Consider the following 13,399-nt stretch of genomic DNA (forward strand, 5'->3'; position numbering starts at 1 on the left):
TTACATACCCCACCCTCATACCTCTCCTCCATTCCACATCTTCATCTCTATCTTATTACATACCCCACCCTCATACCTCTCCTCCATTCCACATCTTCATCTCTATCTTATTACATACCCCACCCTCATACCTCTCCTTCATTCCACATCTTCATCTCTATCTTATTACATACCCCACCCTCATACCTCTCCTCCATTCCACATCTTCATCTCTATCTTATTACATACCCCACCCTCATACCTCTCCTCCATTCCATATCTTCATCTCTATCCCACCCTCATACCTCTCCCTCCATTCCACATCTTCATCTCTATCTTATTACATAGCCCACCCTCATACCTCTCCTCCATTCCACATCTTCATCTCTATCTTATTACATACCCCACCCTCATACCTCTCCTCCATTCCACATCTTCATCTCTATCTTATTACATACCTCACCCTCATACCTCTCCTCCATTCCACATCTTCATCTCTATCTTATTACATACCCCACCCTCATACCTCTCCTTCATTCCACATCTTCATCTCTATCTTATTACATACCCCACCCTCATACCTCTCCTTCATTCCACATCTTCATATCTATCTTATTACATACCCCACCCTCATACCTCTCCTCCATTCCACATCTTCATCTCTATCTTATTACATACCTCACCCTCATACCTCTCCTCCATTCCACATCTTCATCTCTATCTTATTACATACCCCACCCTCATACCTCTCCTTCATTCCACATCTTCATCTCTATCTTATTACATACCCCACCCTCATACCTCTCCTCCATTCCACATCTTCATATCTATCTTATTACATACCCCACCCTCATACCTCTCCTCCATTCCACATCTTCATCTCTATCTTATTACATACCTCACCCTCATACCTCTCCTCCATTCCACATCTTCATCTCTATCTTATTACATACCCCACCCTCATACCTCTCCCTCCATTCCACATCTTCATCTCTATCTTATTACATACCCCACCCTCATACCTCTCCTCCATTCCACATCTTCATATCTATCTTATTACATACCCCACCCTCATACCTCTCCTTCATTCCACATCTTCATCTCTATCTTATTACATACCCCACCCTCATACCTCTCCCTCCATTCCACATCTTCATCTCTATCTTATTACATACCCCACCCTCATACCTCTCCTTCATTCCACATCTTCATCTCTATCTTATTACATACCCCACCCTCATACCTCTCCCTCCATTCCACATCTTTATCTCTATCTTATTACATACCCCACCCTCATACCTCTCCCTCTATTCCACATCTTCATCTCTATCTTATTATATACCCCACCCTCATACCTCTCCTTCATTCCACATCTTCATCTCTATCTTATTACATACCTCACCCTCATACCTCCTTCCATTCCACATCTTCATCTCTATCTTATTATATACCCCACCCTCATACCTCTCCTTCATTCCACATCTTCATCTCTATCTTATTACATACCCCACCCTCATACCTCTCCTTCATTCCACATCTTCATCTCTATCTTATTACATACCCCACCCTCATACCTCTCCTCCATTCCACATCTTCATCTCTATCTTATTACATACCCCACCCTCATACCTCCCTCCATTCCACATCTTCATCTCTATCTTATTACATACCCCACCCTCATACCTCTCCCTCTATTCCACATCTTCATCTCTATCTTATTACATACCCCACCCTCATACCTCTCCCTCCATTCCACATCTTCATCTCTATCTTATTACATACCCCACCCTCATACCTCCTTCCATTCCACATCTTCATCTCTATCTTATTACATACCCCACCCTCATACCTCTCCTTCATTCCACATCTTCATCTCTATCTTATTATATACCCCACCCTCATACCTCTCCTTCATTCCACATCTTCATCTCTATCTTATTACATACCCCACCCTCTCCCTTCATTCCACATCTTCATCTCTATCTTATTACATACCCCACCCTCATACCTCTCCCTCATTCCACATCTTCATCTCTATCTTATTACATACCCCACCCTCATACCTCTCCTTCATTCCACATCTTCATCTCTATCTTATTACATACCCCACCCTCATACCTCTCCTTCATTCCACATCTTCATCTCTATCTTATTACATACCCCACCCTCATACCTCTCCTCCATTCCACATCTTCATCTCTATCTTATTACATACCCCACCCTCATACCTCCCTTCATTCCACATCTTCATCTCTATCTTATTACATACCCCACCCTCATACCTCTCCCCCATTCCACATCTTCATCTCTATCTTATTACATACCCCACCCTCATACCTCTCCTCCATTCCACATCTTCATCTCTATCTTATTACATACCCCACCCTCTCCCTTCATTCCACATCTTCATCTCTATCTTATTACATACCCCACCCTCATACCTCTCCCCCATTCCACATCTTCATCTCTATCTTATTACATACCCCACCCTCATACCTCTCCTTCATTCCACATCTTCATCTCTATCTTATTACATACCCCACCCTCATACCTCTCCTTCATTCCACATCTTCATCTCTATCTTATTACATACCCCACCCTCATACCTCTCCTTCATTCCACATCTTCATCTCTATCTTATTACATACCCCACCCTCATACCTCTCCTCCATTCCACATCTTCATCTCTATCTTATTACATACCCCACCCTCTCCCTTCATTCCACATCTTCATCTCTATCTTATTACATACCCCACCCTCATACCTCTCCCCCATTCCACATCTTCATATCTATCTTATTACATACCCCACCCTCATATCTCTCCTCCATTCCACATCTTCATCTCTATCTTATTACATACCCCACCCTCTCCCTTCATTCCACATCTTCATCTCTATCTTATTACATACCCCACCCTCATACCTCTCCCTCATTCCACATCTTCATCTCTATCTTATTACATACCCCACCCTCATACCTCTCCTCCATTCCACATCTTCATCTCTATCTTATTACATACCCCACCCTCATACCTCTCCCCCATTCCACATCTTCATCTCTATCTTATTACATACCCCACCCTCATACCTCTCCTTCATTCCACATCTTCATCTCTATCTTATTACATACCCCACCCTCATACCTCTCCTCCATTCCACATCTTCATATCTTTTTATTTCTTACCGCACTATAGTTCACAGACAAGGTAGTCAAGACTGTAAATCAGATGTATTCAATAATGTTATAATAATAATATAAGATTTGTATAGCTCAGTATACACCTTGCTAAGTGCTCAAGGCACTCTTATATTACCCCAGCTAAGCAAGTCTACCGGTTGAGTGCAGCAGTGTGGGTCTCACAGGCCTAATTCATTCCCCATAGACTCATGTGTTAAATTGGCACTTTAAAAAATTTATAAAAAATAAGGATGAAATTCGGGGTCGAATGTTTACTACCAGTGGATAGGATTTATATCTGGCAATCCATATCTGACCAGAAAAGGGTCCCTCGACCGGCTCATTTTAAAAATAAATTGGCATGTTTGAAGACACCGTCGGGGGGAGCAGATTCATCAACTCAAACAGCAAAATAGCCGTAATCCTTCCGCCAGTCAAAATATAGTCCAAATTGGTGATATTTCTTCCCAATTAGGGAAAAGGAAGTTTGGTAATTACCAAAAATAGAATCAGTGTTAGATGGACAATCATATGCATACACTTTGTCAATCAGCCATATCAAAATAAATAAAATAGCAATGGGTTGGCTCAAATGAATATCTAGGGCTTGCCACTAGTGATTAGGCCCGTGAGACCTGTGGATAAATTTCTTGCTGAAGGAAAACATGCCATGGCTAGGATTGGAACCCACGACCCTCTGTTTGAAAGGCGAGTCAGAACCACTAGACCATGGCGTGCACACACAAACTCACACAAACTTATCCCATGACAAACTCAGAGCAGACACAATATACATGAAAAAATAGAGTAATATTTATTCTAAAATTCATTCCCATGTGTATAAAAGTTCCACAATAATTACATTCAGTATTCACAAGTCATTATTATTGGAACATTTGTATTTACAATCAAAGCTGCTTTAGAGATCATCTGTCTACAATATCTTATTGACTCTATAAGATTGAAATTCAAATTCAACTTCATTACTACAATTTAAAAATATATAAATATACAAAATAATTTACATTAAATAGGGATTATACTTGTGGAGGGGTCACATTGAGCATAATTGCTTCTGTAAATTGAATCCATAATAAATATCAAATCAATACGTGTAAAAAATTTACACCAAAGGTAACAATATGAACATACAAACTGAAAGACGACATATTTTTATCATTTGTATTTTATGGTTTATTATTGAGCTACACAGCTGAAACCCCTGCTGGTGATATACTTATTTCTTTTATTCTTTTTTACTATATCCCTTTCTCCATTTTGGTTTACTAGTGCTTGAAAAAATACAGGGGAGCTACCCTTTGAAGCACCGTCCTTGATAATAAGTGTGTATCCTTGAATATCATTGAAACATGTATTACAAGACCCTGTTCATATAAAGACTATCCCATTACAAAGACTACTTCTCTATATTGTTTGATATCTATATACAGGTTTTACTGTACCATGATACTGTATATCATTGAAACATGTATTACAAGACCCTGTTCATATAAAGACTATCCCATTACAAAGACTACTTCTCTCTATTGTTTGATATCTATATACAGGTTTTACTGTACCATGATACTGTATATCATTGAAACATGTATTACAAGACCCTGTTCATATAAAGACTATCCTATCATAAAGACTACTTCTCTCTATTGTTTGATATCTATATACAGGTTTTACTGTACAAGACCCTGTTCATATAAAGACTATCCTATTATAAAGACTACTTCTCTCTATTGTTTGATATCTATATACAGGTTTTACTGTACCATGATACTGTATATCATTGAAACATGTATTACAAGACCCTGTTCATATAAAGACTATCCCATTACAAAGACTACTTCTCTCTATTGTTTGATATCTATATACAGGTTTTACTGTACCATGATACTGTATATCATTGAAACATGTATTACAAGACCCTGTTCATATAAAGACTATCCTATTATAAAGACTACTTCTCTCTATTGTTTGATATCTATATACAGGTTTTACTGTACCATGATACTATGTATAATATTAATTTATATCATTAGCAATATGAATGACATATTACATGTTTTAAGGTTTTAATGATTCATGCAATTAAAACCATTAACTCTTCTATTTGCATTTAGAATGCATTATAAGTAACTCACAATAATCTGACAGAAGTAGTCCTTTCTACTCATTAATCAACTTCTACAGTGAAAATCAAAACAAGTCTACACTTAGAAATAATGCTGTAAAATTTGTAATATTCTGAGGCTTTTTCCACATTTAAACATCAATGTACAGAGCAAATGACAATATAACTATCAAACAATTGTTCCACTTGAGTGAGCACGACTCGCTTTTGAAAAATTGGTGAAAAATTATTTGCGCAGATTTGGAAATAGTTATATGAATAAAACGTCGACTTCAATCATGAAAAACACACATACTTTAGCTAGGAAGATCGATTTGGAGATATCTCTTACATTTTTAGCTTGTTTCCTTGCCCAAATACCTTCATAGAGCGCCATTACGTACCACTTCACAATAATCTGACAGAAGAAATCATTTCTTCTCATTAATCAACTTCTCAATTAAATGGGATTTGGGCATTTTTGATACACCAATTTGACAAAAGTCAATAACTACAAATTCTACTACATGTATGAACACATAATTAGTAATACCACTGTGTCCAAAATACAGGCGTACCACTTCACAATAATCTGACAGAAGTAATCCTTTCTACTCATTAATCAACTTCTCAATCAACTGGGATTTGGGCAATAACTAGTCATTTGATATACAAATTCTACTACATGTATGAACACATAATTAGTAATACCACTGTGTCCAAAATACAGGCGTACCAATTTACAATAATCTGAAAGGAGCCATCCTTTTACTCAATTACCCTAAGACCAAACAGTTTAAATTTTGATTCATATTCAAGACGTAACATATTGGGGATTTTCTGAATCACAAATTTGACATAAGTCAATAACTAGTCATTTTGATACACAACATTTCAAATTACCATTAAAATCCAACTAAACCATACTGGCCTATAAAGGATGGATGGATACAATAAATTATCTTACATCTGAAGAATGAGTAATTCATGAGAGATGTGATAATAAATGAACATTTAAAGGCATTTAACTTTCAAAGCAAATGTCATACAGGAATGGAAAAATAGTTCGATATAAACAGTATAAAATGCACCAAATAAGATTCCTGAAGTTAATCAAAAATTCAGCTGCCATTTGTTTATTATAGACTATATTGTATTCTAAACTTTACACCTCTAATTTACATTATATATAAACATGTATCATTTATAACTCAATACATTATTAAAATTGGAAGACTTCACATACACTGTGGACATGAACTTGTAGCTTAAAATAATTCCACATTGCTTTTTCTTACCAAATAATGTTGGCATAAACTTTTATATCACTGGCGTAACGAGCGAAAAATTTGAGGGTTATATACGATATGGCGTATCGATCAGGCAAAATTTAAAAAAGTATTTAGTAAGTTGCAACCGACATGAGCTGAATTTTGATGTTTTAGACATTTAGTTACAAAAATCCAATTGAACAATTTCGCAAGATTCTCTTTCCTTTTCCTCTTTTTTTTCTGAATTGGGGGCATGCAAGAACCCCCCCCCCCATAATTAAAAAGCACCACTCTTTGTTATGCCACTGTCTAAAATTGGATTTAAACTTTTAGAATTTTAATCTCTTATCTAATTAATCTACAGGAATAAGAGTAAGACAAAAAAATAGTTGCAGATTACTTATTTCAAAGTATTATTACTTAACTCCCCAACTCTGCTCTTGCTGCACTGCACGTAACGGCCTTCCACCAAAGGGCCAGGCCGACTCGCCCCGTGAGCAAGTGACCGCGTTCGCGTAAGTTCACCCGAAGCCATGACTAAATTCTGACCATAAACATCACCTAACTAATCACTCTCTGACAATATTTTAAAGTGTATTTTATTACAGTCGATCCTTTGGGCCATCAAACGATAATATTTCCAATGTTATCATAACAAATAATTTTAATGAGATAGTGGCATTGTAGAAAAAACAAATTTATAATCACGAAATGGCACCAGATATATCATCAAACACACAGCGCAGCGTTCGGGACTGGTGAGTGGGACGGCTCGCTTGGTGTTTTTGCCCCGACGAATTCGGCGAAAACGTTACCATTGCGCCGTGTGAACGTTCAATCTGCGGCTCTCAATCAGAGACTTGAATGTCTCTTTTTGCATTATCGAAAATGAAGACTTTGTTTGATTTATTTACAAGTAAGTTGCATATCCGTCGTGATAATTAGGAAAATCCATGATGTCTTCTAATTCTGTAAAAATTACGTCTTTAAAATGCCTGTGTCAGAAAATTGCCGGAAATCATAAAAACTTGCCTAAAATATCTCTTTTTGAAAGTTCATCGTTCAAAGTTCATGGAAAAAAATGTCATATCCATCCTCGATCACTGAAATAAAGTGTTTGCTAAGCTTTTTTAATTCAGACCATGTTACCATGACATCTTGGGAAAACCCTTAATTTTTCGAAAAAAAACTTTGGTTTTAAGGGTCATTTTACAGACATAAAACTAACCCAATTTTGAAGAATTGTGTTTAAATTTCACATAAAACTGAATTATCTATGTTTATACTCTCGTATATGAATATTCATATTTCTTATAGAATCTTGGTTTTTGATTGGTCAATGTTTCAGTCATGGATAATGACTGAGCGTAAAAAAATCTGAAAATGCGCATTTTATCGGCAACCAACAAGCAAGATGGCGGAACACATTAAGTTGGCGCTTTGCACGTACGTGTGAAATGTTCATTTCCACTATTTGCAATGTAAGCAAACACAACGCAATTCTCTGAGCATAGAATGCTACTATAAGGAATATGTCCAAGGATAGAAGTGGACTCATTGTGAGCTTCAAATCGTAATTTATGACCAATATTTGTGATCATTTATCATCAATAATTATTGAGTGATATATTATAGTCAAATTGAACATCAGAATTGGTTAACTACACTATTAATGGGGACATATTACTAAAATACACATAGGAAATTCTTGAGGACAATGCTACATGTAAATAGATGTACAACAGACATAGTACAGAGATGCCAAGTTCAAATACCAGCTATTAGTGAGATCACAGACATTGTGTACAATGTATATGGGGATAGGCTGTGATAGTTGCGTGAGACAGAGATTTTAGGGGATGAACAAGAGTCCAAAATGCTTGAGTCTCACGCATAATGCGTGAGACTTGGTAGCTCTGATGGTATACGGTGAAACAGGACGTGGGCCGATATTGAACCAAGTTAAATGTAGAATGGTTGGATATTGGTTAAGAATAATTAAGGGAAAAGTATTCAAATATTTTCTATAACCTGCTTTATCATATGCACACTGTCAATGAATCATCCTTCACATCACTCTGGCTAAAATGTATCAAAGATATTTTTCAAAATGCAGGGTTAGGTAACATTAGGTAACATTTGGTTGCATCAGGGTAATGGACATAGCAGTCAATTGATTCTCAATATTCTGAAAACACTCCATTCTGACATGTGTCAACATTAAAAAGACTGGAAATCATCAACCTGGTCTAACCGTATTTGTACGAATTATAGGATGTTTAAAAATGATCCTCTTGTGGAAACATACTTTTAAAGCAAGCAAGATATTGTTACTCTGAGCAAATTTCGTTGTCAGTCACATACACTACCTGTAAATAATAGTAGGTATGATTTAAGTTTATTGACGGATATAAATTGTCCATTTTCTTTATCCTCAAAATCAGGTGATGAATTTCATTACCTTTTTGAATGTCCTTTCTTCCAGGAGAGAAACTTGTATATACAAAGACATATCAATAACATCAGGTCAAGTGGACTTAAAATATCTAAGTTATTTAATTCTGCTGATACTTGCCAGCTTAAAAAAAACAGCAAATTTGCCAGAACTATCATGTTGCAATTCAACCAGTCTCCCAAGTCAAATATTGAGGACGATGTGCCTAATAACTGTACGTACTCGTAGCGGTATAGGATAATCAAACGGCCAGACAGGCTAGTCTTGTAAAATGTTTTCAAATACAAAAAAAAAACAAAATCAAAGAAAAACAAATGAAATAAAAATATACAATAAAAAAATGAAGCTCAAGTATGATACTGTTTTTGTTTATTTAATCTATACAATCCATATTAAACTCTTAATGCTCTGTGTTATATCATTCATGTACATTACATGTTGTATTTACTCTGTATTCAATATAGGCTGAATATTTTTATATACTATTATGTTCACATCTATTATGCTTGTATATCTGTTGTAAATATGTTTCTATGTTTGTACTCTCATACCCCAAAGGGGGTCTATAAAGTCAATAAATCTTATCTTATACTATATTCATTTGATATGTATTAGAAAATACTTAATTTCGTTTATAATTATTCGCAGCATACACATACACAAACAATTTTCTGAATACAAAATGCAAGAAAGGAATTTCCCATAGATTTGCTTTAAAGATATAACATTAATATCAGTTTTGCAGTGAAATGATTGCGTGTGTGTTATTTATGTTAAATCAACTCAAATAGAAGATATTCAGAATGTTGTGTCATTGAAAATATATATTCCATATATGTTTATCTTTTCATTGCCACAATTTCTTCCAAAAATTACATTTGTTGCTTGTGCCTTTGTTAGTGCTTCAACAAAACTCTGGAAAAGTTTCCCTTCCTAATAACACTTGTGTGCAAAAAACAAACTAAAAACATACCATTTTCAAGTTTTGCTCAATGAAAAGACAAGGAATTAGTAAACATGCGATATTAGGTAAACGTCGATGTTTGAACATCAATATTTGGTTCAAATCTAACTCTGTTATATGGCATTTATTCGTTCTCAATGGATTATAATCTCACATAATATACACCGCGACATTCTGAAAATTGTAATAAATTTCAACTAAGTTAGCATAAGCATGAACTTCATGCATTTCTGAGTATATTACCGTTCTTATTAGTGACGAGAAATTGCCATGTACGAACAAATAAAAGTATGTCATTTAAGATTATATTCATCACATCATTATATAATTTAAATATATTAATTACAACGTAATCACGATAAAATCATTTTTTTATAATCTTCTCAGCTATGATACTTTAGACATTGATAACAAAAGACAAACTTGGCAAAATATTACACTACAGGCATTTCATCTTCGAATAAATCGCAATATCAAAATTTTTGAATTTTGATGAAAAGATATATTTTTCAAATTCGCTCTCAATATACAGTGTGATATCATCTCATACGATTCGACTTACATCACTATGCATACACAATAGAGAAAAAGAAATCATTCTGTTCACTTCTGTAAATTCAAAAAACAGTTGAGAACGTACTAACACTGCAAAATAAGAATAAAGGTAATGTTTTGATATCAGTGTTTGGTTTAACCTCGTACTCAGTGGAAACACATTTTCTTGTCGGTTATGACATACGTCATATATACACTCTCACACACCCTTATATATATACACCCACAAACACACTCACACATATACATGTATAACCCAAAAGTTTTAAAGCAATTCAACCTCTTTTGGCTTATGCATTAAACGAGGCATATTGTTTTAAATTAAAATTAGTAAAAAGTTTGACATCAACAATAAAAATAAATTGAGCAAAACTCTGAAAGTTTCACCAAAATCTGATAAAAAGTTATTTAATGCTACGTTTATCAATGTGAGCATTTTTAAGTGTGAGAACAGTGGTTCTGACTCTCGCCTTTCAGAGGGTCGTGGTTTCAAATCCTAGCCGTGGCATGTTTTCCTTCAGCAAGAAATTTATTCACACTGTGCTGCACTCAACCCAGGTAGAGTAAATGGGTACCGGCAGGAAATAATTCCTCAAAAAGCTGTGTGCACCAGAATTGATGGCCCAGCTTAGACAGGTAATGATAATAGCAGGGTCCACTGGGACAACAGTTTTTGGAACTGAAGTGGCTACCTTGGGTAAATATACCGTTATTTTTATTATTATATTATTATTATTATTTGTGAACCATCATGAGTAGGAGGGGTGACATCCCTACTTTCATTTTTCTTATTGTACTACATGAAATTACAATCTTATCATATTTTCATACATATGTGTACGATATGTTTCCTTTGTATAACAAAAAAGTTGTAATAATGAATTTCTGATGAATTATTTAGGATCAATAGATAATGCATTTTTCCATTCGGATTGACGAAATTTGAATACATAAAAACAAAATACCAAATAATCATTAGGGAAATTACATATTCATGAGGACAATGCATAGAACTGTTTCAAAAACAATTAAAGCATTAAAATGTCATAACTTTGTTATTCCTTCCAATTTGGATGAAATTATCAGTATTCATATTATATTCACATTAAATATAGTAGTTTTATGGCGCATGTATCCATCTTACACGTAACTACGCAATGGAAAAGGTCTTATCCAATAGCGGCGGCGTACCCAGGATTTTCCAAAAGGGGGACACATTTTTTGGAGGATATTCGTCCGCGGAAAAAATTGACAAGCAAAAAAAGGTCTTGAGCTGCCCCCAAGAGGGAGATTTCGTACCAGAAAAAAAATTGACAAGCAAAAATAAAAAAGGGCTTCAAGTTCAAAAGAGGGGGTGCACATCTGTTTTCATTGTATTTTTACATTCAAAATTATTAATTTTGCTTCTCAAAAGGGGGGACACGTCCCCTGCATCAGTTGTGACTTGTCGGGGGGGGGGGGGGGTTGGGGCACATCCCCTGGATCAGCTTTGACTCATCAGAACCCCCCTTAGGTATGCTATAGGTCAAAAAAGTATTCATCCAAATCCACTCTCTCAAAATGCGCAGTGGGAAAAAAGAAAGGTATTTCGGATTTTCGGTATAATACCATGTAATGGTACAAATTATGTTTCCTTTCTTTTAACTTTTTCTGCCCCTCTCTTGTGATTTATTTGAACTTTGTTTTCTTCAAAGGAGGAGGCGAACTTTTCCTCGGTCCAGCTCTCTTTGGATAAAGGGGTTTACTGTCCTCCTGCCCCTGCTTACGACACTTCTGTTTGCCATCAACTAGTAACTCGTCTGCCAGACGAATAAACCTGATGTCAATAAGAGCATTCCTCAACAATTCTAGTTCTTCTGCTTCAAGTGTTCTTTTCCTCCAATCACGAAGCATCTGTAGCGTACCCATGTAAGATGCATTCCTGTTATTCTCAAAGTAGGATTCTATTTCTGACGGACGAAATCCCAGTTTACAGCCAAGATCATCGACATCCTGTCTTTTGTTGACCTGCTTAGCAATTTCCCTCAGAATGTCATCGAAATCCATTACAGACTCTTCCATAGGTGCTCTACAGAAAACGATAATGACTGGAATTGACTGCAATGACCATTATTCTCTGATTATTTACCAAGCTGTCGGCTCTGAGTCTTTTTTCATGGGCTCTAACAAATTAAAACATAAAATTAGTACACAAGGAATAACAGATGCTGATACATAAAGATAATTAGGAATTAAAATGATATAAAATGGGTAAGTGGAAGTCATTTTACCAGGATATTCGGCTGGTGTATTTAATCTTTGCCTTGTGTATATCAAGCTTTGATAAAGGATCTATAATACAAAAATATATTTGACTTTCATCTTATGTGGCAATCTTTTCTAGCCGTTATTTTATAAACGATTCAAATATGCAAATGTTACAAATCTAACGCCCTAGCTCTCGATAATGCCCCCACCCCCTCAACTTGCCTGGTCCCACTGGCTGAAGGACACAAATATATGCATAAAGGAAAAAAGTGGCGAAAATTAGCGAAAACAGAACAGAAAAAAAAAGAATGGTGTGAGAAGTATGTCGCGGGATCTTCTGAAAACATGTGGCTAAATTCATGCAAAGAGAGTGCATCTGCATATGCAAATATTTTAGTCCAGTAGAATTGATTAGAATGTCAGCATAAGTGTAAATTAAGGTACTTCTTTGCTAGAAATTGAAATTGAAAATTGCAATGAAAATTCAGGGTACACTGATTCAACATCAAGCTGATGCCAGTTTTGCACCCTTGGGTATTTTTTGTTGATTAAAGCTTTAAGCCATGCCCACTTTTAAATTTTGATTCGTGCGTATACATAAAAGCATCAAAGTAAATTTCATGTAAA

At 35.6% G+C, this 13,399-nt stretch overlaps 1 protein-coding gene and 1 long non-coding RNA gene across 12 annotated transcripts in view; one reads left to right on the forward strand and one right to left on the reverse strand.

Moving 5' to 3' along the window:
• Positions 1–3,861: 3,861 nt before the first annotated feature.
• Positions 3,862–7,728, forward strand: LOC121416766. The gene is made up of 2 exons (XR_005970249.1): positions 3,862–4,843; positions 4,928–7,728. It is a non-coding gene; the product is annotated as an uncharacterized LOC121416766 (long non-coding RNA).
• A 4,252-nt stretch (positions 7,729–11,980) lies between these two features.
• Positions 11,981–13,399, reverse strand: part of LOC121416767 — a 91,739-nt gene continuing 90,320 nt past the window's right edge. For all 11 annotated transcript variants that reach the window (XM_041610229.1, XM_041610232.1, XM_041610234.1 and 8 more), the window contains one exon: positions 11,981–12,593. In XM_041610229.1, the coding sequence (XP_041466163.1) occupies positions 12,194–12,593 (400 nt within the window). In that variant the 3' untranslated portion in view covers positions 11,981–12,193. The remainder of the gene's footprint in view (positions 12,594–13,399) is intronic.

The sequence above is a fragment of the Lytechinus variegatus genome, chromosome 6, assembly GCF_018143015.1.
Source record: "Lytechinus variegatus isolate NC3 chromosome 6, Lvar_3.0, whole genome shotgun sequence".
Classification (NCBI taxonomy): domain Eukaryota; kingdom Metazoa; phylum Echinodermata; class Echinoidea; order Temnopleuroida; family Toxopneustidae; genus Lytechinus; species Lytechinus variegatus.